Source organism: Diadema antillarum, unplaced genomic scaffold, assembly GCF_040938485.1.
Source record: "Diadema antillarum isolate AM-2024a unplaced genomic scaffold, OU_Dant_1.0 seq00001056_RagTag, whole genome shotgun sequence".
Classification (NCBI taxonomy): domain Eukaryota; kingdom Metazoa; phylum Echinodermata; class Echinoidea; order Diadematoida; family Diadematidae; genus Diadema; species Diadema antillarum.
Genome location: NW_027271884.1, coordinates 55243 through 81458, shown reverse-complemented (window position 1 = coordinate 81458; position 26216 = coordinate 55243). Strand labels below are relative to the sequence as shown.

At 38.3% G+C, this 26216-nt stretch overlaps 1 protein-coding gene across 1 annotated transcript in view; it reads left to right on the top strand.

Moving 5' to 3' along the window:
* LOC139743191 (uncharacterized) overlaps window positions 1-24597 on the top strand; it is a 33500-nt gene extending 8903 nt beyond the window's left edge. The window contains exons 6-10 of the mRNA XM_071653690.1: window positions 258-341; window positions 830-885; window positions 4215-4286; window positions 5331-5349; window positions 24490-24597. Coding sequence (XP_071509791.1) covers window positions 258-341; window positions 830-885; window positions 4215-4286; window positions 5331-5349; window positions 24490-24597 — 339 coding nt within the window. The remainder of the gene's footprint in view (window positions 1-257; window positions 342-829; window positions 886-4214; window positions 4287-5330; window positions 5350-24489) is intronic.
* Window positions 24598-26216: the final 1619 nt, after the last annotated feature.

Genomic DNA, 26216 nt, shown 5'->3' with positions numbered 1-26216 from the left:
CCTTTGTTGTTCAACTTTAGTGATTGCGACTGTAATTTAGAGTCCATAACATCTGTCTTTCTCATAGAATTTGCATTTACATCAATCATTTCTCAATTAAAAAAGGAATTTGGCAGTGATGTAATATTACTTGATAAAGTAATGCCATCAACTTATAAGTCTTTATCATTGTATGTATAAACTATACTCTACCTAGTATATATTCATACACATGGTAATACCAATTTGTTTTATCGTTGATGTTCTTTTCTGTGTAGTGCCATGGTCCAGCATCCAAGCTCAGGATGATTATGGAGCAACTCCAACCTCTTGTATACAAGTACAAAATAGTCCACCCCATGGTAGGTCTGTCTTAAAGCCGTTTCATTGTTTTCTGTTGAAAATATGCAACTAAATGTGCAACGTCAATTTGGAAGTCATGAAGATCGATTAAGTAGGGTACTGTGCAGTCTACAAGTTCAAAGTAGTCCATAGCATGGTTATGTGTATCTCACAGGGATATTGTTGAAAGCACTATCACTGACAGTAAATGCCTCATTTTAGTTAAATGTATTGGCAAGTTTGAATGGGCTATGTTTGCTGTTTTTTTTTTGTGTTTTTTTTTCAGGACTTCTGTATGAGTCATTGATATTAGACTGAATATGATGTGCCACAAAAGTATCCAGGTCTTGTTGCATTCCATCATTAACAATGAAAGTACAATACAAAGATATATTACCTGCAGTTTTTCACTATGATGTGATGACATTTCCATAGTTACAATGTACAAAGGTATTTAAGTGAATAGACTTTCTTCAACCTTGTATTTTGTATTTTTGTCTTTTCCAAGGTTGTGTTCCAGCTTTTGTCATGTTTCGAAGACAGTGCCAAGCAATTTGAGCTCAGGTGAGAGCAAATATTTAGTTTCATGTGATTCCCATCCCCCACATGATTTTTTAGTTTGTTTGAGAAATATTGAAGCCATAAAATATTGAGGTCTTTATCAACCAAACATGGAGAACCCACTCTTCATGAACAGACACTGCCAGTATTTACAAGAGCTTGAGATATGATTCTGAATAGAGTTCATTTCAAGTAATGCTGTAATCATTTTCCAAGTGTGAAAAAGTGGACCATGGGAGATTACTTGTTCAGAAATTACTGCCATGAAGTGTGTGTACACAATCATGCCGTGATGAAATGTAGGTTGATACGGTGTTCTGCAGCATTCGCCAGCTCAGATATTGGTGCTGGTGGGGGATGGAGATTGATGGACAGAGTAAACATACAGAGAAACAGAGAATATGACACAAAACAATTACAGATGAACAGGCTATCTGTTATGTAGTATGTCTGCGTTTATCATGTGCAGTATCTCCCCTCCTTAGAGGAGCCCTTTTGCTAGCTGCCACCACACCATGCTTTAACAACTTCATATCCTGTGGGAGACCAGTCTAGCCCTGCATAGCAGGTCTCATGATGGTAAGGTGTTATGCCTTAGAGACACAGTGGTGTCGTGTCAGCTGGAACTGAAACACACAATCTCATGATCCCTAGTCAAGCATTTACCTGTAGACCATGACACCATGACACCTCTCGAGGCAGCAAGGGTTTAACAGTAGTTGTAAAAGCAATGCAGGCATCTTTATCAGTAACAATACTAATTCTAGAGATTGCAGCAGTAGTAAAAGGAGTAATTGAGGTACTGGTAATAGCAGGAGTAGATGAAGTAATTGTGGTTCTTGCTGTAGAAGGACTAGTAGTAATCTGAATTTCAGCAGCTCAAGTGTTTGTACCCAATTGTAGATCACAGTGTGCTGCAGCAGTAATCATTGGAGATGTCAGTGAAATAGTCATGGAAGTTGTAGAAGTGGCAATAGCTGTGTTGATGATGTTTATGACAGCAGCAGGGGCAGCTTTAGGATGCCTATAGGTGTGGTTAGCCATGTACCTGTTGTACTGTTCCCACCCAAGTCACTTCCACCTTAGTCACCCCCACTCATCTTGTGTAGTGCGGCCGCGCCTGAGCCGAGCAACCACTGAAACCACAACGAAACTTAGGAAGTCTTTTCAAAATCTCACACGTACGCCTGCACCTTGGCCAAGTGGATAGCATCATGTGTGACACATCAAGGTGGTAAACACGGCAAACACTGACATCAGTGAAATGAAATTTTCATCTAGGGAAAGGTAACATCATGCCTATTTTGTCAGGCCATCTGGGTCAAAAATAAAAGCATCCCAGGGTCCTGTCTATGGGAAGACTGCCAATGTAGACTTAAAGACATCTTTGAACTGTCAGGCAATTCTTGCTATCGCATACACCAATAACTGTAAAAACTCAAACAGCGGCAGCGCTATTTAATTTCCGTAACAATGAGTCGACAACACTGTGCTGGTGCACAGTATGAGCTTTTTGTTCTACACGAAAACCACAAAGCACTATCTCTATCTTGAAACTACAATAGTTTTTTGTAGATTTTCGTAGCAACTATCACATGTTGGGGAGAGAAATATCAACTGCAAGCTCTGAAAATGCATATTTATGGTGAAGTGATAATGTTTTAGTCATGATATTAAGGTGAAAATTAGATGTGATTACCACCTATATGCTCTCTCTTGTGCCTGCTGCACAGTACTTTCATTAAAAAACAAACAAAAAAACGAGGATATTCAGTTGATTACTTGCTTTCAGAATTGGTCAGTATTGGTCCACAATACCATCCCATCTTATGTATATTTGAAATTGTAATCAGATTCCATATTTTGTGGAAAAATTTAAACTTTAAACTTCCATAAATATTGTATTTATGTGCAGTTTTAGGAATGAACAGTATTAATTATAGTCAATTTCACGTGGAGTGGCATACTTCACTCTTACCTAATACAGTCTATCCTGTCTATAGCAGCCACCCAAGGGAGATGAAAAAAGTGGCTGCTGTAGACAGGTGGCCGCTATAGACAGGGTCGTTGACGTGACTTTTCTCTTGGGGGCATTGTATTTAGTGGTCGCATACGGCAGGTGATTGCTATAGACAGTGGTCGTTATAGACAGGTTTGACTGTACTAAAGTATTGTATGTAGGGGATCACACAGAACTAATGATTTAAATGTTCTTGAAGCCCTGTAAATGTCAAGTTTAGAAAAACCATAAAAATGATTACAGCAGTGAGGGTGTTTAGCAAGGACGTGATGCAATGTCATTAGATTATGGATACAGGGTTATTTTTGTTCAATGCTGGTGTGTTCATCCTGATAGCAATGTCAGATGCCTAATTTGTTGTTTTTTTTTTGTGTGTGTGTGATATGATGCCCTCTATGAGGAAGTATTTAATGTATTCGGCAGAGTCAAAATTTCATGCATGAAGACAGTTCTCACAGTGTAGGAATTCTTCTACTCTATGCATGAATTATTGAAAAGAACTTCCATACTTGTGAGCTCATCAGAATAGTTCTTCATCTCAAAGCCAAACCATGTTAATCCATTAGTCACTGAAATGCCCATCTATACATGTAGTTTTATGCTTTACCATTTTTTGTTTTCAAATAGAATATATGATTATGAAATTTGGAAGAGGTCAAAGGTTAACAAAAGTATGTCAGAATTCTGTGACACACCATTCTCTTGGTAAAGTCTTAATAGGTTTTCAAATAAACATAACTTAAAGTAGAGAAAATGAACATGGAGTGAGCTATTTTACATCATTTAGAAAATTTAGAAAGTCGAAATGAGAGCAATAGTGCTGTGCCTTCCAGAAAACTATAGGCCATTATGTACAGAATCTTCAGTTGCTAAAGGGTTAAGTCATATCTTCAGATGTGTGTCTGTAAGGTATTTTAAAAGTCGTCGGGCCCATCTCACATGATACTGACACAATACATTTTTTTTTTCATTCATTTTTACAATTCATTTCCATGACAGACTTAAAAGGAAATGATACCTTATTGTTTTCCCTCATATCAATGTGATTATGAATGTCAGCTTCTTTAGTGAGTAAGTTAGAAATAAGTCCAGGGGACCGTTTCATGAAAGTTGTCAGCCCTTACAAGTTGTCAGTCACTGACAATTACCATGGTAACAGTCAGTGACAAGAGCTTTTTAGCCAATCAAAACCAAGGATTTTGCTGAAATTGTCAGCACTGACTAAATTGATGAAACACCCCCCAGTATGAACTTTGGTTTGACACGATTGATTCTTGTTTTCATTTTATTCTTGAATTCATCCCCTTGACAGACTTGAAAGGAAGCCATACATTACTGTTTCCTCTCATATTAACGTGAGCATGGATGTCAGCTTCTTTCTTGAGTGAGTAAGAAATCAGTTCACCATGAGCTTTGGTTTCCTGTTTGTCTCATTGTATTTGTATTTGGTATCTTTTCCTCTCTTTTTCATCCCTTTCGTTTGTCTTACCAAACCAGACTGTGGTTTTCAGGTCAGGTAAAGCTCACATGAGTCAACTGTAGTTGGGTGGATTACAGATGATGGAGGCTTGTTGCATCGTTGCAAAGCAGTTTAAGTTAGATTTTACTCTTTTTTCAGGTTACCTTTGATAAATGGGATAAAATTGAATAAACACTGAAAGCTTTCTGGACCGAAAAAAAGGAAGTTGTGATTTTGAAACATTAATATATTGACACAAAACAAGTAATTGTTTAGTCACAAACACATTTGCAAATTAAAAGAGGTGATGATGTCATCCTCCATGACCTGCACACATACCTTCACTGAAGTTTCTGTTATATTAGAATGTGAAATTGAGAAGCAGGATTTATGTCCTTTGTGCAAAATAATTCAAGAGTTGTAATTGTACAGTGAAATTACTTGCTGCACTGTTGACAAAAAGTCATGATCTTTTTTACTATTTCTAATGTACCAACTTTCTTTTGTACTATCCAATTAAAAACAAAACAAAACAAAACATGGTAATGAAGGAGATTTGATAACATAGAATTGTTTGGATGTTGCATCACAGTGGCAGAGTGGGCTAAAAAAAAAATGATGTTTATTACCTTTCATTGTAAATTTCTTGTTTTAAAACCACAATATATTATTGATTGCAAAATTATGTATTTCAGAAGATATTGGCTGAAGTTGTGTTCATATTTTTGTTTGTTTATTGCCATTCTATATTCTTTATGATGTCTACTTTTATAGTTTGATAGGGAAAAGGGTGGTTTAAAGAAATTTTTAAAGTGATGTTGCTGAACTGTTGAAATTAAGATTCTATCGGTTTTGGTGTTCTCATGTATAAGTATGATTTATGTGAGAGATATTAAATTCATTTTTTTTTTCACTGTTTGCTGGGTTGTTTTGTTTTTGTTTCTTTTCTTTCTTTTTTGTATTTTGTAGAGTAACTGTGGAACATGGAGTAAGTAGCCAGAAAGATTGTGTTACATAACAACCCTGGACAGGAAATATGTTTACGGGAAACAAAATCTGCACATTTGTGTAGGCAAATTCAAAGGAAAGTGCAATCATTTGTCAAATGCAATGTTGAAAAGACCAGTAAAATGCAATTTTCAGACTGCCTGATGTGTGGAACATGTAATGGGTTTTGAGATAGAATTTACATACTTTTATCACTTCCAAATCATTTGCGATGAATTTTGGAACAATGCGACTCCTCTATAATATATCTACCCCTTCCAATTGAAAAAAAAATAATAATAATGGAGATACTAAATCTGTACAATGTCATGTTAGTACCTGACACTGTTGCAATCCTGAAAGTTTCCACGTGCCATGTGCTTGCTAATTGTTATGTTTGATTAGTAATTTGCAATTCAAATAAAACATGATAACGCATTGTCACACTTAGTTTTGACAGTATATTTTTCTTTGTGATATTTTCCGTTATGATATTTTATAATAACTATTTTCTGATGGCACCTTAACTGAGTCAGATGTGTTTCCTTCGCATCTGTGAATAGTTTCTAGCACTCTTTCCTTGATCCTAAATAGCCAGTCGCTCCAGCAAGAGCTATGTCATGTAATTGGTGTTACAGACTCTGCTAGCAATATCAGTACTCTTTCACACTTGGACAGGTCACAAATTTTGTTGTAGATGCTGTAAAGCATTTTCTGTTATTTACCTTTATTCTTGACACTTTTTCAGATTTGAATGTTACTAATCCTTGTTATTCAATCATTGGTTTTATTGAGTTACAGTTGTCCTGAACTCTTGACCCCTGCATGGTATTATCAAACACAAACTTGCGAGGCCTGATCCATCTAACATCCTCGGTAAGAAAACATAGTGGCATGCTGCCCTCTTTGGCAATATTTTTGGAGGGGATTTCTCTGTCACAAGAGATGCAAGTAGACCAAGATTATCAGTGTTTATTAGGGTAGGAATGCAGATCAGTTCCAGGCAAGGATGAACCTGTTTGTTGGATTTGTATTTTTGAACGTGCTTTACTGAATATAACAAGTTGTCATTATCATTAGTCCTATAGATGCAATGTTGAAAGCTGTTGAACTGAAAGTGTCATTGGGATTGGTGATTTTGATATGAACCCAAAAACTAGACTTCTTTCCCTGCAAAGGACTGAAAAATAACATTAAAGTTGATGTTCAATAATTGTGTATTTGGAATATTTTTGGCTACTAATGACAACCTCTTAGTTACAGCTCATTACAGTCAGCAGGCTTATGTTTTATATGGCCACTCTTGAAGTCAGGATGGGCAGAGTGTGCATTGCTGACTTTTTGAGATGAAAAAAATGCTAATTAAAGAAATATTAGAAGGTGCTGGCCTAAGCTAAAGGTTATTGCGAAGCAAAAGTCTTGTTTATTTGATAAATGTTTTGTTTACTTTCTTTGTATTTTATGTTTGTTTGCCTGTGTGCCTGAATTTATATTTACCAGTTTATTACTTGCTAGATTGATAGTAATATCTGGATGGCACAAAAAAAAGTGTAGAAAATATAGATACAGCACAACACCACAGCATCATGGTGTTTGGGACTTAATGGGGTTAAATTGTGGCTGTAGGGTCTTGCCTCTTCCCCAATGCTTTTTACAAAGCATCATTATACAACCGTGGACTTTACCTGGAAAAGCAAGACATGTTTTTTATTTTTGCCAGTCTGCATTATTTTTCTCTTTACTCCACACAAGCACCTCCCCCAAGGCTGCAGCTGTGCAAATTGTCAACATGCATACACACGCATTCACAGAAACACACAGGGAACAATTGTGAAGTAGAACATAAGTAGTACACTGGAATTTTCCACGGTCAAATCAGTGCCAGAAGTTGTGGTAGGTGGTCACATATCATTCAGTGCTCTGTCAGTACTCTTTGAAGCATGTTGTGTTCAGACCTATCAGTATAAGACCACTTGCCATATGTCAATGTTACATACATGTAATTATGCACCATCTGTATCCCCCCCCCCCCCCCTCAAAGAAAATGTGTAGATATTGGCTACTAGTGGAGGGCACCTTGACTAATAATCTAGAAGGTATATTTGTAGTAAAATGTTGCACCGTATGCAAGAATTCGCATGTTGAATGCTTGAAGATATACATGTACCATACAACGTTGTATATAGATACATAAATTCCAGACTAATTTTCTTTTTCAACCTTATAGAAATGATTTGCGATCAAAACCATGAACAATGAATATGTTTTAGTACAATGCTATTTCCCCACCACATTTGACCATGTGATTGTGTTTCTAATGACAATTAACTGTAATGTTCCAATTTTGTTTAATCATTTGTAGATGCATAGATACCACAGCTGCTTCTTGCTGCTTGGCAAAATGCTACCTTGCAATTTTATTTTCTTTTGTTTGTTTGTTAGTTAGTTTGTTTGTTTGACTGTTTGTTTGTTTAAATAACTGACATGATATCTTCTTTTCAAATATTACATTTAAAAGCATAAGCTTAATCCAAGTTCATGCATGGAGGTTCTTCATCTCACAATGTATATGACTATATGATTTTTATGTCGTACATGATCTACACAAGAAATTTTTAATGTTTTACTTGCAAGATATAGGAAAATCCATATCATTGGGAGTTGGTCGGTTACACTGCTTTCTGTGGCAGGTGGTGGAGTTTCATGTTAGTCTGTTATTTCAGATGTACATTGTAACACCAGCACCAGCATAGCATTAAGTTTGACAGGAATGTAACATTCTTAGTACATGCTTACTCTGAAACTGTGGTTCATTCAAATGGTATTACCAGACATTATTCATCCTATTCTGAAACGTACTTGGAACATTGTCCTTGTTTTTTCATTGAGGGCTTAGTGTCGGACAGAGAAGCTAAAAATGTTTCTTTTTTGTGTGAAAGTCATTTGTTCTGTCCATGTGTTTGTGTCGTGTGCAACTTGATAGAGGAACACTGGCAGATTTGACAGGTGTTTCTGAAATATTTAAGCATGAAATATCATTGTAACGTGATAGGCAATCAAGCAGCAAAAAGCAAGGACATGCTGAAAAATGGGACAGAGTAACTGCATCTGTCATCAGTGTTCATTCAGCTCTTCTGTGTGATTTTGACTTTAATATCAAGTTCTGACCACTGGCTCAGTGCATTGTCAAACTGTCCAGATCATATGTGAAGACATGCTTCATTTAGCAGTATTATGAATATTGTAACTCTATGCACCCTGCTCATGTACACACTGCTTTTTGTCATTGGGCCATGCAGTATACTTTTTTTCTTTGTTGAACATATCAACATTTGACTGGTGCAAATCTGGATAAAAGAATTTTGGAAGAAAATTTGTCAATGGTCCATCATGTGCAATTTGTGTCTTTGGCATATAATACTGTAGTTGAAATAATCTACAACGGTGCATTAATAATACAGCATGGATCAAAGCAGTAATCTGACCCAAATTGAGCCAGAAAATAGATTTTAAATGTAAATCTGACATGATAAAAGGATGGTCTGAAAAAACAGCCTTCAAGCTCCTCAAAATCTTTATTAAAAAAAAAACGCCTTCAAGCTCCTCAAAATTTGATATGTGTGGCAACTCACTAATTGACTAGACTGTAACACGCATTCCACATCATCTTCATTTACTCCGTTTGAGCGAGCATGCTTCTGTTTTGAGTGAGAGCATTTTATGATCCTCTTGAAGAAAGAAATCACTCCAGAGAAAGGGAAATACTCTAACAAAATTATGCAGAGCCCTGTTTACCCTGTGCAAGATTTTTTTTTTCCCAAAGTAATGAAAGACAAGAATGACTCTAAATTAGAGCATTTCCTATGGGAATGCTCACTTGCAGGTGCAGCCAAACTTAGAATCCAGTGTTTACACACCCGTCAAGTGGGGGGATGAATGGTGTTTGTTCCTTTTTTTTTTCAAACATTTAGTACAGCATCCTGTTGCACTAATTTGTCATTTGTGTATCTTGTGGGAGCTGTAGGAGTCATGTCCCTTGAGAATGTTACAGGAGATATGTAGCGTGAGTAATGCTGCCAAGCAGGAGCCATCGATCCGCTCCTAATGAGGGCTATTTTCAGGCACGCCGGAGAGGGGCCGAGATATTCGAACAAAAACAGTGAATCACGGGGGCTTGCTTCTTGGACTGGAATGCTTCCTCTTGCCAAGTCCAAGGCCATGCCATCTATTCTTACAAAGGATGGCCTTGGCTAATAAGCGTCCCCCTCGGCCCGGCCCAAATGGGAGTCACTTATTATGGAGACGGAAGTTAATGATTGGTGCAATGAAAGATGATAAGGGATCTCATTCGAGGATGAGGCTTTTTTTTTTTTTTTTGGTTTACTGTCAAATGATCAAAGAAGAATGCAAGAAGAAGAAGAGGATTGCAAAATTATCCTTTTTGCTGGTAAAGCTTTTCTGAGGTCGGCAAGTTTGCCTTGATGGTTGTAGATCCTTTTGTAGAAATCTGCGTGAATTGTGCATGGCATATCATGCATCTGGCCATCTGATGCACCCCAAGAACAACACGGTGTACAGAAAAGTGAAACATGTAGGCTGATTCTTCAGATTTCATCACAATCAGTGTTGGTATTACAATTACAACAATAACAGCATTGTGATGAGTTTGTAGGAAGTGCAAAGTGATTATCATGTTTTCATTTATGACTTTTTTTGTTCTTTTAAGGGAAGGCAGTAGTAAAGAAGAACCCACTGTGAAATCAAATTGACAAGCAAAGGTGTTAACTCTTTATCCACTTCCGATCAGTGGGGCTGCCATATGACTCAATTTGACATTTGGATAGAGCTGCAGTGATATCATCTAAATGCACAGATCTTACCCCAGTGCTTCTGAGAAATGGCAGCACCCTCACACTTGATACATGACACATCCTGTCACTCACCTAGTTCCTGTAAGCAATAGGTTAATGCAATTTTCTCTATCCTGGGGAAACTGGTATCACTTCGCATTCTATTCACACCACAAAGAGGAAAAAAATCCTGGTGTGCGTGTGCGTGTGTGTGTGTGTGTGTGTGTGTGTGTGTGTGCTTGAATGTCATGTTGAGTGTAATGTTGTCAGAAATTAGCAAACAGGTTCTTGCAAGGGTTATCGGAATCAGGGAAATTGAAGTTGATTAGTTCTGAGAGAAGTGAGAGGGAGAGAAGGGGGTGGGGTGAGAGAAAGTTGAGAGAGGGAGAATTGATGATGGGTGGAGAGGGAATAGATGTCAGGGGTGCTGGCAGAGGAAACTCAACTGATCTAACCCCATATGAATTTTGATTAGAACCATCCACCAAGTTCAGCAGTGCTTTACTTCATCTGATTGGGGGTGGGGTGGGGTGGATTGGGAGTAGGGAGGAGTACCCCATTCTGTACTCTATCACAAGTGCAAGAATTAGACAGAAATTTTACGGTGACATCTTTCCTTTTCATTCAGATGTTCACACAGGCATGTCTTCACACACACAAAAACTGAACATGCATAGGCCTACTTTGATGTGTGTTAAAGATTAAATCTTAAAGGCAGAGAATACTGCAGAATATGTCCCTTCTTAGTAAAGGAGGAAGCTTGATATTGGAGATTCCTTTTTAAAAAGAGTAATGCAAAATTATGTCTTGCATTATTTGACCAAATTTATAATGAGATACCCCTGTAAGTTTCATCAAAATGTACATATCATTGTGTCTCAGTAGTCCAAGAAGGTGTGTGTGTGCTTGCGTGTGTTTTTGTGTATTTGTGCATGTGTTTGTGTGTGTGTGTATATATGTGTAATAGAGAATTTGCCACATATTTCTTTGGTATTTTTGATAAATGCTCACGACCATTACATCAAGACCAAACTTAAATCTGATGAAGCCTAGTTATCAGTGGTATCATGGTAACAGCAGTATGACTTTTGGCAACTCCAATCAAATCATTTCTTCTTTTGCAGTCTTTGCAGCATGCTTCTCGTGTCATATCATAGCATTGCTTAAATTTGTCATGTTGCAAATGTGTGTCATCCTCCTCCAATTGCATTGCTCTTTCAAGTTTGAGAATAAAAAGACTTCATGCTTAAGAAATTGTCAACAGCAAAAAAACTTTATTTATTCATTCTCCACTCCTGGGAAGGATTACCCTTGCAGCCATAGTTAGGGCTGATTTTCAAAAGGCATTCTTTGATGCACTAGTATAGACCTGGGGATTAGAATAAAGGCATCATGATACGGCTGTGCAGTGTGCCGGTACTACTTTATGCCTTTTTCAACCTGTGGTAACAGTAGCATGTGTTTATGTATTTTAAGAAAAGAGGATCACATGAGCAACTTTTTTCTTCAGTTTCTACAGAGTACTTTGTGTCTTTTGTTGACATGCTGCCAAATGAGAAAGCACCCATCAAAAAGTTTGTCTGCTGCAAATTGTTTTGAAAGAGGACAAGACTTTTGATGTTCACTCGAAACCTCCTGTACTTCCCCAGAAAGGCAGGGTCTGAGTTTTCCTCTTCAGTATAGACAGACCAGTTTCAATTCCCATTCCATTCTTGAATAAATTACTTTCACCAAGGTCAGGTATGTGGTATTGTATGTTAAATTGTGACTGCCAAAAGGCTTGTATTGTGGAACTCTGTAAATTGCATCCAAATACCGCAACCCAGGTCATGTTTATCTTCCCAATATGTGAGCAATTTATTTATTGAACTCTGACCATACATTTTTGAAACCACATATTCCTGTTCATAGGAAAATTGACACCTTCTCTTCTATGTACACTCTCTTGTACTGTGTAGAGTAAAACATTCCTATGAGGCTTTTCTTGAGCAGACTGCTCCAATGTCTTTCAATGTTTTAACCCGTTGAGGACGAGTCCCGAGTATACTTGGGTGTGTGTCTATGGAAACGAGTTTTGTAGCAAAATCAGCCCATTCTCAATGGGTTAAGGGGCTGATTACTAGATCTGTCAATTAAGAGAGCTGCTGGAGACATGACTGATTGTAATTGTGTCTGGAGCAGAGCAAAGTAACCATTTGATGCTCATTTATACAGTTACAATGCAAGGCGCTTCTGTGGCTTCCTGATTGAAATTGTCCAAGTAAGAGAAGAAGTCTGCTTTAGACTGCAGTTTGATTGTTCATTCCTGAGTAACTATTGATACATGAACATATCAAATTGCCTTCATTGTGTTGTGCCATTTTTATTTTTACTATCAAAAGAGACATTATCCACAAAGGCACATAGTTGATGGTAGTGCGTGATGTTGAAAAAAAAAAATGAAGTCTTTTACATCAGTACCTTCCTTATGAAATTGATCAGAATTGATGTCAGTAAGCAAGCATTCTGAGAAGTTCTAAGAGTGGCAGAGCATCTCTGCATCTTGACCTAACACTGGAAGCAATATCGGGGGGGGGGGGGGGGGGGGGGGGGGGGGGGGTGTTTTATCAACGTTTGTCAGCTCTGACAACTGTCAGCGCTGACCAATTTCAGCAAAATCCTTGGTTTTGATTGGCTGAGATGCTCTGGTCACTGACTGTTACTATGGTGATTCAAGTTGTCAGCGCTGACAAACGTTGATGAAACACCCCCCAGGACTTGGTCAAAGACAATACAAATTGGTTAGCCTGCCATCAGAGAGAATGAAGTTGTAGTTAGATTAGCAATTACTGGAGTGCAATGGGATTGGCAATGAAAACAATGGAGATATTAATAAAGATCAGTCAGCAGAGAAGAAATGAAAGAAGAGGAAAAGGAATGGGGGGGCAGAGATTGATCAGGTATAACCACATCTCAGTTACACATACTGTCAGCTCGAATTGTTTAGATTGTCCAAAGTGAAACCTTCCCATCCCCGTAGTATCTTCAGTGTTTTACAAAAGTTTCATATATTGTCTAAGTGTTTAGAAAACAATGTCAAACCAACCCTTTTGTGGAAAGTGACAGTTTGATAGCGGCACTTGTTGATATGCTGTTCCTTGTGCCAATGGATGTTGTTTGACAGTGGGTCAAAAGAGAGTTTTGTTGGTACATAGGTTATTTTTCCCCTTAACAAAATAAGTAGAACTGTGGAACCATGTCCAGCCAGAGTGTAATGCTGATGTCATGACCTGACTTCAAACAATTAATGTATCAATAGTGTAGATTGTTAGAATGTTCTGTGCCAATGAGAGATGTCAGAGCTTTCACTTCAATGGGGTGCACTGTGTAGTTTTTCTCTAGCATCAAGACATCTTTTGACTGGCATCCGTGGCATTGAGACATTCTGATAGCATTACAACAGGATGGTCCTAGGTTCAATCATGTGCATGATTTAGAATCAAGTCACGGTTATAGAAGTTGATGGATGTCATGAAAACAATGCTTCCACTTCAAACAACATATTGCAAGGAGTTTGAAATGAGATGGGGGACACGTTTCATTGCAAAACATTTACATCTAGTACGGGCTGAATGTGAGCAATGCAAGCTTTTTGGCATCACAAATAAACAAAGGTAGATTTTCTCATGATGCAGGGACAGGAGAAGAAATTATATGATGTATGGATGAATGCAAATTGTATATTATTGTTCATTACATAATGTTATTCATGTATTGCATATATATAATTGTATCTATATTTGCCATTATCACCTCTCTCTGTGTATTTGTAACTATTTGCTATCCATCTATCTATCTTGATTTCTTTCATGCAGAGCTGGCAGGCTTCCACTCCCATCATGTCACCGCGTCGTCAAGCCTGTGTCTGGGGGCAGCTTTACCTTCCCTTTCCCTTCCCTCTGCTCCGGTGATTCACGCCCGCTACTCCGGTGCACAGCGGTGGGCTTGCTCATCCCCCCTGGTGGACCCACAGATGGGGTCTCGCCTGCCAACTGGTCTCAATTGTGGATATCCTTTGAATTAGCCCCAACAGTGCCAGGTTCTATGTTCTTTTTTTCGTTTTCATTTTTTTCCCCTCTTTTTCTCACTTTTTCCAGCTCCTCCCATCCCTGTGTTAACTAAAATGAGTGACAGAGAATGCATTTCATGTTATACTGAGTACACCCCATACTGTGGGCCCCCCGTGAGTGCTATTCATTTCAAACCTGAAACCTGCGCCCAGTGCAGGTGTTTGCATTGACACTTCATCCGCTGAGCTAGAAACTGACTCAGTGAAATATCTGCACAGCAGCTAGGATCTTGGCCAAAATCCCACGCCTAGAAGATATTTTTTTCCTTTCTTTCTATGGTCCTCCTCTCATCAACTTCACCCACCCCCACCCCTCCCCCTCCCCCTCCCCCTCCCCCTCCCCCTTCCAACCCTCACTTCCCAACCCTCACTTTTTCCTTCACTGTTGCTAAATTGTACCGTATATAGAATTGGAGGTGGTCTTAAAGTCAGGACATAGACATTGTTAAGTCTTTGACTCCCTTCATTACGCAGCGAGGAAACTTGTGAGCAATTTGCCAAGTAGCAGAACACAAACTTACAGTGCGTACAGGGTTCATATTCATTAGAATTTAAATGATATGAATGTGTGATATTAAGTTTTATAAAATGGGTTCAAGAATGTAGCCAATAGGAAGCGCTGAAATGAGACACACCTCCTTCCTTTACTTCAGTACAACTGCACTGCCTGTAATCCTATGGTAGATTGCCGATCGTCTGTGCGCGCGGCGGCTCCTTTGATGAATTGCATGCATACGCGTACGCGCTGTCAATCCTGTAAACAACTTCTAGTTCGGGCTGCCGGCCGGCCGGCCTGTCTTCCCTTGTGCATAACATATGTGGCGTACGTACGTATACTGTACTATACGTACACTTTGTACAGTACAGTAGACCAAGCGTTATGGGACCGGACGCGTACATGGAGTCACTTTGAAGAGCAAATCCAACGATTTAGCAGGTTAATTCTCACGCCGTTTTCAGAGTATGTTGTCTAGTAGGCCTATATGAGGAGTCTATATCAAGTCTTTAAGGTAAAGGGTGCATATTCTATGTAAAATAAGTAAGTTTTCATGCGGGTGTCCGGAAACCCAACCCCCCATTATACTTATACACACTGTACTGTATGTGCGGGACTTCCGCGAGTGCGACGTGCGTAAAAGTTTGGGACGAACATCTTCGGACGTCTTGACCCACAAAGGTACGTGAAAAACGCTGAAAAATGATGTTAGTTTTCGAATTTTCGACCCATTTTATAAAACAAATGATGCACAGGATTATTTCGTGGCGTTAGTGTAGGCGTAGCTCACTCTCGGGTATTTACAATGTAGTGCAACATGCACTCGGCTTCGCCTCGTGCATGTTTCACAATTGTAAATACCCTCGAGTGCACTACGCCTACACTAACGCACTCTATCCTGTGCATCATTTGTATAATATTGATTTTCTGTTTTGAGATCAGTCTATTAAAGCAATCCTTCAGAATCATAGTTGAAGTCATGAATACAATCGCCTGAATTAAACATATATAACTTGAAAATAATTGCAATACATGAAATTATGAAGTAACGGAAATAAAGCCTGGAAAAAGAAATGCAAACCCGAAAAATTGAGATTACTATCACTCACACACGCACACACATACACACACTAATGCATTACTACTTGCTTTTACAGAGTAGTATCTAACTTTAATCGTGAAGGGCAGTGCTATTGTGCCCCTACTTTTCCTCATCCTTGGACATTGCCGGATACACAGCATGAATTGATCTCAACTGCCAAGGATTGTAGTCATTCTTTCCAAAGACAATTGTTCCATGACATTTCCATTTTCCTCATTCACTGGTTGAAGACCTACTACAGGCTCTGCCAGACAAACAGCGGTCTGAATGTCTTTAGAACAAACAGAAAAAGTGCAATGGCACTACATCATCAGCTTTTTGAAATAGTAGATTGAGTCTCAAACCAACACAATATACCAGTTTGCAGTTAGTAATGATACAAATGACCACTTTCTAAACCCATTGGAACAAAACAGTCATAAAGCTTGATATCACCCAATTATGTAATACACCTGGCTTTAATATTAACAAGCTCCCTTGAATTTAGAATGTTCTTTCACTGCAGCGTAAAGAAATTATTCTGGTGCTGTCCATGACAAAGCTCATTACAACGCTGTGTCTCAGTACATTGTTTTTCTCAGATGACCTTTATCTGCTTATGCACAGAATGTAACTCTGAACTGACTTATTGTATAACCTTATCCATATCTCACATTGACCTGGAGAGTTACAGCATTTTAGAATTTCATCTGATTTTTTTTTCTTTTACAAAATAGAGTAAAAAATTGCAAGTACATTTGTAAATATGGTAAGGCAGTAATTCTTAGCATTTTAATCGGTTTGTACAAGGAATTATGCTACAAATCTTGCATTTGGTAAAAACTTAGCAATGGCACAGTGTTACGCTCCTTAGTATAATCAATGCCAGACAATCTCACCTTGCAAATACTGTGATGTGAAAATAGTAGGATATTATTAGTTTCATTCCATGAAAGGATATTTTGTAAAAATTTTAGTGAGGGTCAAAGCGACTTGCGATATGACAACGTCAGCTCTTATTTTGTTTCAAGCAAGATCATTGCATTGCTAAGAATTCAAGACTTAGAATATTGTATCTTCCTTAGTCTAGATCCAGTTTTGAACCAAAAAATAAAAAATCTGACTTTGTGTTTATTTGGTTGATTTTACTATATTTTCACTTTAAGAAGTGCAGGAAGGCAGAAAACATACTTTGAGATGTGCTACCTTGTGAGACTGGGATATGTTCTTCCTGCAAAATGTCACTGAATAAATTTCGACAGGGAGGTGAATTAGTTACAACAACATTAAGTGATGAAGTATCTTCTAAATGTGTTCAGAGTTAACATCAGATGTGTGCAGATCAATTCTGCTGTGCAAAGTTTCGACAAACCAGGATGATTCACAGCGCATATACTCGCTGCTTCCGCACTCCCTTACCACCACTGGTGAGTGATGTCGCCAAGGAACAGTTGATATTCCCAATATGTGCTCTTTTTTAACATTTTGTTTATAAAATGATATTGATGGGATAGGGAATGTATTTGTTGACCATAGAGAATTCTACCATCCGCACATAATTTCCGATTCTTGGGTGATTTTGAATGATCATGACGAACTTGAGGCCCACACAGAAATGGGATAGTCATTTCATGGTTAGAAAAAACCTGTGAAATCACTGTGAATCATAATGTTAATTCCCACATTTGTTTCTTTGCTCAGAGCTGTCCGTTTACAACCAATCAACCTGCCCCCTCAAAATAACAGCAACAGCAAAAGTGTTTTTTGAAGTTATGCATGTTCTTTCAATATTTTATATCCTTGTGAGCTCTGTAGTAGACAGTGTATTTTGCTACAGTGGTGATGCCATATCTAGCTTTCAATATCCTGTAAATGTCTTCTCTCTGACAGTGAAATCAAAAGGCTAATATGCTTATTGATAAGGTCAAACAAAATGGTGACTTTGATTTTAGTTTATGTGTCATGCATGGAAGGAATGTACAAAGCTAATGATAACCAAAGTCTACCAGGCATCTATTCACATTTTATTTATTTTTTCTTGTTGGAGAAAAAAAAAAAAAATATGTCGTGGACGGTTTCTGTTAATATGCTATCCTTCACTATTACAAATTGAGTCATGCAGTTCAAATGTGAAATTATCATAATGTCATGCACGAAACAATCAAGGAGTACTCTATGGCGAATCCACGGTTGATTTAGTGTTTTCATTCAAGAAAATGCAAGATAATGTACCTGCATAAAATGTCTATCCCCCTCAGGGTACATAGTTCAACGTTGCCAAGATTTCTTGTTGTTTTAATTGCGTAAGGTTCAGTGCTTTCATGCAGTGTTAATTATTCCTCACACTATATTCCATTATAGAAGGTCTTTTTTATATCCATCTTTGACAAAAAAAGAGGAAAGTGAATTTGTTCTCCCTCCCCTCATGAATCACAAAATGCCTGGGGCTTTTGATTTTTTTTCTTTTCTTTTCTTTTTAGTAAAGTAGCTTTTCCATTTTCATAAAAGAAAGTGTTGTCTGGAAGAATAGTTTGTTTTGATGTTAATTGATCCATTTTTAGATTAAGACTAAAGATTCAATGTTTGCTTTATTTTCGCATAAGTCATCCAGTGGTTGCTTGTAAATTCAAGACATGTTTTGCTGTTATTGCCCTGGTGGCCACAGGCAACCCTCATAACGAATATTTTGTGAATGCAAATCACTCATTCTGTGCATTTCCTCTCCTGCTTGTATGGGCTGTGCTCTAATGCCCATATCCCGTAGATGTGGATATTTTTGTGGATGTATTTTTTCTTCTGTCTCCAAGTGAAAGGTCAGCCAGAAAATTAGCATCCCCCCCCCCCCCTCCTGCTTACATGATGATGCATTTTTTTTTTAATAGCATCGGGGTGGGACATCATCAAATATATTTCAGTTAGAGAAGGACAATTTGGGCTTTTCTTGTTAGCAAAATTATTGAATATTATCCAGTCTCAAAAAGAAGTTCAGACTTGTCATGTTTACCTCAATTCTGGGATCGTTTTAAAAAAAATGCATTGTCAAGTAATATAATTAATCATTTGAAGTCATATAATGCATTACCTATTCAGAGTATGAGATGAAGAGAATTGCTTGCTCATTTACTTTTCTTTCCCTTATTATTAATGCCCTTTACCAAGCATTTCATGGGGACAGTTATTCATTTCTATTACCGATGTCTCATATTAGCATTAAATCAGTTGTCATCTACTCTTTGCATTGTCATTTGAGTGAAATCTGCATCTGTGTGTGATCTCCAATAATCCCAAACAAATTGAACGGCTGCCTGCAGAGGATGTACTCTATTTTTATGCCTCTGCCACGAAGTGTCACTGGAGGCATTTTTCTGTGTTGTTGTCCGCCCATCCTTCTGTCCGTCTATCTACAATCAATTTTGTGGACAGCGTAACTTAAGAACAGTTTGAGGTATCCAGATGAAATTTGGCATATATATACAATGAGTGGACGAAGCTGTGCCTATCAACTTCTGCATTGCGCATGCTCCAGGTCAAAGGTCATTAATCTCACAGCTAATGTGAAATCTTACTGAAGTAGCTTCCCTGGAGAATCAAATTTCTGGAATTGTGCTTTAACCTTATTAATACTACTTCTATATACCTGGAAACCCTAATTTGAAACAGAGCTCCTAACATCTTTGATAGTGATGCATTCTCTCTGTGAAGTATACTGCTTGATGTGTGACATCTGAACTAAAAATGGTTGCTATGGAAACCAGCCCAAACGTGGCAACTGCAGATGTTGTACTCAAGATCTTGTTAGCAGTTTCCTCCTGGATTTTGTTGTCATCGTTGCTCTTGCGTACCTTATCCCATATTCAGGTCGAAGGGACTGGACTTAATAAGCCCATGACGGACAGGATGTGTGTGGATGCAATGAGTAGAGGTCTCACCACATCAAGGACTTGATCTTGGCAAATCCTTCGCGCCGTGGGAGGGCATTGCGAGCTGCTTCGCATCACTCCACACTGGTGCACCTTAATTGCAAATTTACCCCCACTGACACTCCGTACCTGTTGGGCTGATAAGCTGGAGAGAGATAAATCTCTGAAATTGCAAGGATACGCCGATAATTTCACTAGCTTTTGATTGATGTTTATGACGTAGTGTGTCAGCATGCGGCGAGTCCTGCCAGGTTGTTCATGATTTTTGCATTATGATGTAACAGGTATATGGTGTGAAGAGGGCACTTCAGCCCTGTATGTTGGCATTGTCTAAAACTAAAGATCTGTGCAATATCTTAATTCAGGTTACCCAGAGGATGTGAAGACCAGGATCTGAAAGTCTGAATGATGATTATTGTGGGGGATCAGCATGAAATCCAAGCACACATCAAAGGGGGCAAGGGAGGGGATAGGAGATGATATGATGGCTACTCAAGTAAATCTACCACTGTAGTACTCTTTCAAGCATCAATTTTTAATATACAGTTGTATGAGCCCTATCCCTTTTACACCTTGTGTTAATGTGTTGGTGGTGCTTTAGCTGTTGTACATGGTGTTGCTATTACCGCTGTCATTTGTGTTGTCACACACATTGTTTTCTATAACGTGGACTGTGGTAGACATGGGTGATGTAATATCCACCCCTCGCCCCTGACCTCCTTTCACGTTGCAGTTGTTTGGAGGCCGCTGTCTCCGTGAAGTTTGCCAGGTAACAGGAACTAGCAATTCGGTTTCGGGTTGCCCCTCTGCCTTGGCTCTCCTCCAGGTAGGGGCATGTGCTTCCATGTTACTCTGAACAAATCCTCACAGTTTAGAGTTACACGGTGCACCAGGTGTTATGTTACCCTCCCATCAAATGTTAGAGCCTCCCTCTGAGTCAAGTGAAGCACCCTGTGATAGAAACTGAAAAAAAAAGTATTATTTTCTTGTTTTTTTAAGATGAAAAATAAAAGGCCATCTGAGGTGCAACCTTTTTTATTTTGTAAGATTACCAGGTAATCGGATGCACTGTGAATTCAATTTAGACCTGAGAAACTTGTCTGCTACAAATTGCCATATTTAGTTTTCCAGAGTAGTCCTTGACTTCAAATGTCAGATGTTTTCCATGTTGGAGGAAGGAAGTTCATAATGACATGGCCATCTTTTTTCTTTTTTTCTTTTTTCTTTTCCTATGGCACTATTTATAAAAGTGTTTATAGAACATGCCAGATGCATAACTAGGTTTGGAAGAGTTCAGGCATCCTGTTATGAATTTGAAGAGTAGCCTTCTTAGCAATGGCAGCAAGTTTTGTTGCTATATCATTGAGCTTGAATAAAGGAGATTTTTGTACAGAACCCCCCCCCCCCCCCCCCCCCCCCGGAAAAAAAAAAGGTGTATGTGTATTCTTAAAGGAGACCTCAAGAGGATTTTAGACTTCTGCATCTTAATGTCTACAAGTTGGTAATAATGGGTACAGAGTTTTAAAATTTACATTGATTGGAATGAGGAGTATGAATGTTATCAAAATTCATAACAAATTGCAATGAACAAAGATAATGACATAGAAGCTTCACATAAGAATGCATGATTGGGTACTCAAGGAAGCAGAACAAAACAAGAAAGGTTAAATTCTGCACAGGTGAATTTGTTAAGCAAGTGGTATTGTAATGGAATTATATTAGTATATTACAGGAATATGTGAGCCTCCTTTGTTATCACCTGTTGTTCAGTGTATCATGTTGTGGTTTTTCAGAGTATTAGTTTATCTGCTCGAGGAGCACAATGAATTCCACAACTCTATACACCATGGCACTATTTATGTACTACATGATGTTAAATTATGTAAATTGTCTGGAATACATTCCCATTGAACATGTTATGAATGAAAGAGTAAGTTTGTTTAGAGCAAACTCAGAGGAGCATAAAAAATTAAGGAAAACTTGAAGAGTTACTTAGTGTTTTTTGGTTTGTCTGTAGCAGATAAGCCTACATAGTCATTCCCCTAAACAGTTAATAGTGATTGATCACACATGTGCCCACCCACACATGCACAAGCTTGTTCTTATGACATTCTACATATCTACACTGAAAAGCATGCCTTCCTTATTCCTTACATGCAAAATGCTAGATATTTACTTTAACATACGAATAAGTAAGCAACACTCTTTTTTGTGGTGTGGAGAGATCTGCTCATTAGAAATAAAAAAAATCCAAATGAACTACAGTTACTGTGAAACCTTACATCCATGATTAAAGCAACCATGACACAAGGCATGAGTGGAGTTTGGAAATGAAAAATTGAATATTGAATATTAAGAATTGAAGACTTATATTAACCTTCTTTTTTTTCTTGTTCTGAATGAAAATTACTTCCCTGCTTTCTTCATTCTGAGGCTTGTATAGACATGAGTGGTGTTTGTGTACCTCCGGTGTTGGTTTGATTAGTCTTTTGAAGGTCTGTTTTTAAATTCATTAATGTTTTGCAGTCCTCATGATTAAGAATTTAGGAAAATTTGCATAATCATCCTGTCAGAGCAAAGTCAAGCCAAGTGCTCTGGAATTAGCACGCTTTGCTAAAACTAAACAAGGGCTTTAAAGTTTCCCATGTTCCTCCCCTCAAAACCCACAAGTTTGCTCAGAGAAGGGTTTGGTGTTTCGGTCGTTCGGCGGTTTCTGCAGGATACTCATGCTTTCCGGCACGCCTGGCACACAAGTAGCGGCATCCGAGCACGAAGAGGATATTCATCGTGCCACTTGAGGGCAGGATTGGATATCCTCTGAAGTGCACACATCCTGACGGTGGTTTGCAGCCAAACCTGCGCAGCGCATTGAGGTGCGAAGCGGGACATGACAAGTGTCGGGGGAAATGTTGGCCATGATAGGAAGGATGTGATTCAGAAGATATCGATAGGGAAGTGCGATCGGGTGGCAACTTTCTGTTGATTTTGGTTATCAGTAGATCTTGATAAAGAAACATGAAGCTCTATTTTTTTCCTTGTATGTGATCAGTATGAACTATTTCTGGAAATGCATGAATTTTCACTCCCTGCATTTTTTCAGATAAAGAAATAACAATTAGGGAATGGTGTTGATTACAATATATGATACCCTTTGTCATGGAGGACTTGCTTATATTTATGAGATTTCCTGTTTATAGACATTTAGCAATATATCCTATCATCTTCAGCAGTTAATGGCCAAAGTGTTATTTCCTATTTAATAAGTGGAATCTTGCGTCATTTCCCATACACTCTATCCAATTGTTTGGCATTGCGTTAATGGGTATGAGTGGGCCATACTCAGTGTAGAGGATGTGTGACCCAAGTCATCAGTCAGAATCAGTTCAAGTGGAATTCCACACTGTGCTCAAGTTGACTGTAATCTAAATCATGTAAAATCAGCCAAACAGGATGGTAAAGTTTTCATCAAAATGTGATGTAAAGTCAAAAGTTGTTGAATTTCAAAGCTTCACATGTTTTCACAATTATCTCACAGAGATGATAGCAAGAGTAATAAGAGATATGTAAATTTGATAGGTGATTTCATTGCCTCTCTAGTCTTCCATGGACCTACATCTTTCTGACACATCTTTGTAATTGTCCACTTTGGACATGAAATTAAAAAAAACACTTAATATTCACACCGGATCTTTGCTGAGCTATAGTAAACTAACAGTGACGACTTTTGAGAGGGAATTATTGTAAACTATCAACCCCCCCAAAAAAAAAAAAAATTCAAAAGTAATTCTGTGTACAAAGCAAAGGAAGATCGATGTCTGTATTTTAGCTAATTTGCAATTGTGATTGTGAATAATATCATTGACACAGTCAGAGAGAAGAGAAACTTTAGTTACAAAGTCTATAACTTTCTTAAGTCCAGTTTTGACGAAATTTCTACAACTCTGTGCATCTGATTTTATTTATCAATTTTTTTAAAGTCAACTTGAGTATGTGGGATCGCACTTTAATACATATATATCTATGCTATGTATGAAGTAAAACTGATGATCAAAAGTGAATGTAGCGAGAGCATCTTTGTATTATCTCTCAAAATTAGTGTGCTAGTGAATGTACAACATGCAAAATATCTCTGTAGAGCATTTACTATCTATTATTATGGAGTATGGGACATGAGAAAAGTTGGAGAAGAAATTTGAAAATAGTTATAGCATAGTAGAGATTAGGGGAGAGAAGGAATGCTCAGTATGGGTAGATGGAGAGAGCGTTGTAAATATGCATGCTTTGATTTATAAAGCGTAAGATCTCCCTCTAGCGTTTATGTGTGTGTGTATCTGTGTCTGTTAACATGAGAACGGGATGAGGTGAATTTGATACTTTGGAGAAGGGAAGCAGCAGACAGTCAGGCAAGTATGAAAGAAAAACAAAGAGAGACAAACGATGAATGCAGAAAGAGAAAGAGACAGAAAGTGAGCGAGGGAGAGACAGAAAGGGTATGAGAGAGATACTGAAAGAAAGAGAGGGAGAGAGAGGAGGGTAAAGGTACTAGGAGCTCACAGAACCGCGATGACTTCCCGTCCTCTGGGAAGGGATATCCTCTCCTTGACGGCAAGAGGATATTGAAATGACGATTTCATGCTGACAGAAACATGAGGAAATGACAAATATCTCCTGTTTTGTGATGCGCAGATCCGAGACGACTCCTCTGTCAGCCTGGCAGCTTCCTCTCTGCCTGCCTGCCTGCCTGCCTGCCTGCCGGCCTGGGCCGCACAGCCAGACCGCTTCACTCGCTTGTAGCAGTTATTCACATGATACGCCTTCACAACCTCTTTCCTATTTTCTGTCTTTTTGTTTTTCTCATTCGCATTACAATGTTTTGCGGGATATGGGGATGGTTGATGTAGGGCTCATGCCAGGATACGAAAAGACTATGAAAACAGAAGTTCCTGATTGTATTCCCATCTATGCCCTTTTTAGCTGTCCCTGTAGTGGGTATATGCTTTACCCCTATTGTCACATGGTATGTTTTAGCACATCACACTTTCTTGTCACCACTCTTTCTCCTTCAAAAATACTCCTCCCTATCATGAGCTTCACTCCTGGTGGATATCTGCAGAAAGTATGGAGAGATTGAGAGAGGGAGTGAGTGTGTGAGTTTGCGTGTAAGTCGTTTTGAAGCTTGTAAGACTGCAAGAGCCCTGATATACCAAAATGTGATTTTTCTAAATTATATTTTCAATTCTTCCAAGCTATGGAGACTGCATGTATATCACCTGGAATCATACAGAGATTATATTACAAACAATTCTGTAGTAGGATGATTTTGCAGAATTGGATTTGTTGTAGTGTTGAAATTCAGGCAACCATATGATGACGCTTTGCACAAGGACACTTGTGTCATCCCTGAGGTTTGAATTTTGAGCCAGCCCACTGCCTCTTATTCACGCAAACCACCAAGCCACAAAATCTACTTGATATTTCTCAATTTCCAGCTTGTTGTGCAATTCACCTTTGACGTGAAAGTATTGCTGCTCTATTTTTTTCAGCGATGCAATACAGGAAGTGTGGACATTCCACTCTGTTAAAGGTGTGAAGTGTGTTGTAGTGTGACAGCTCTATGTCATAGTTAAAAAAATACTTATTCTCCTGGATGATGATATATTATGGCAGACTTTGTTGACTACCTGTTATATACTTGCACTCTGCATATTAGTATTACATCATGCTGTCTGATATTCATTGCTGTGCAGTTTTTGATACTTGCGTAAGATTCAGCTTTCACGGTGGCTGGCTGGATTTCACAGATTTCTTTCAAGATAACTTTATGTTAGGAGGTGAAATTCTTTTGAGAGATCACCTACTTTTCAGACTTCAAAGAGATTGCTCATAAATCTGTTAATTTACATGGACATGATGTTACTATCCTGAACGGTGAAGAATCTCCCTGTTAGCCTTGACATTGAGCAAGTGAGCTGCTGAGTGAGGTGGATTCTAAACTCTGAACATGTGATGTCTATGCAGCAATGATTCGTTCTACACCACAGAAACATTCAAGACATTATTTCTGAAATACTACTTGACATATTTCATGCTTTTTTTAATGGCAGCTATATGCAAAGTGTGACTGGAAATTGAATTTTGTTTAAAGGGAGGAGAAATGTGGATATTTCTTGCACTATGACCTAATCTTCTTGGCAAGATCTTATCAAAACAGAGAAAGAACAGCAACAAGAAAAACAAAACAAAACAAATGAAGCGCGCACACACACACACACACACAAATTTAACATTCACATAGAAATTGAAAAAAAAAGAAGAAACAGTTGATAATCCTTAGCCAGGATCCGAAACCTACACCAAGTCACACAAGTGGGACTTGGCACATTTCCTCCCAGAAATCAGAAGTGTTAGGAGTG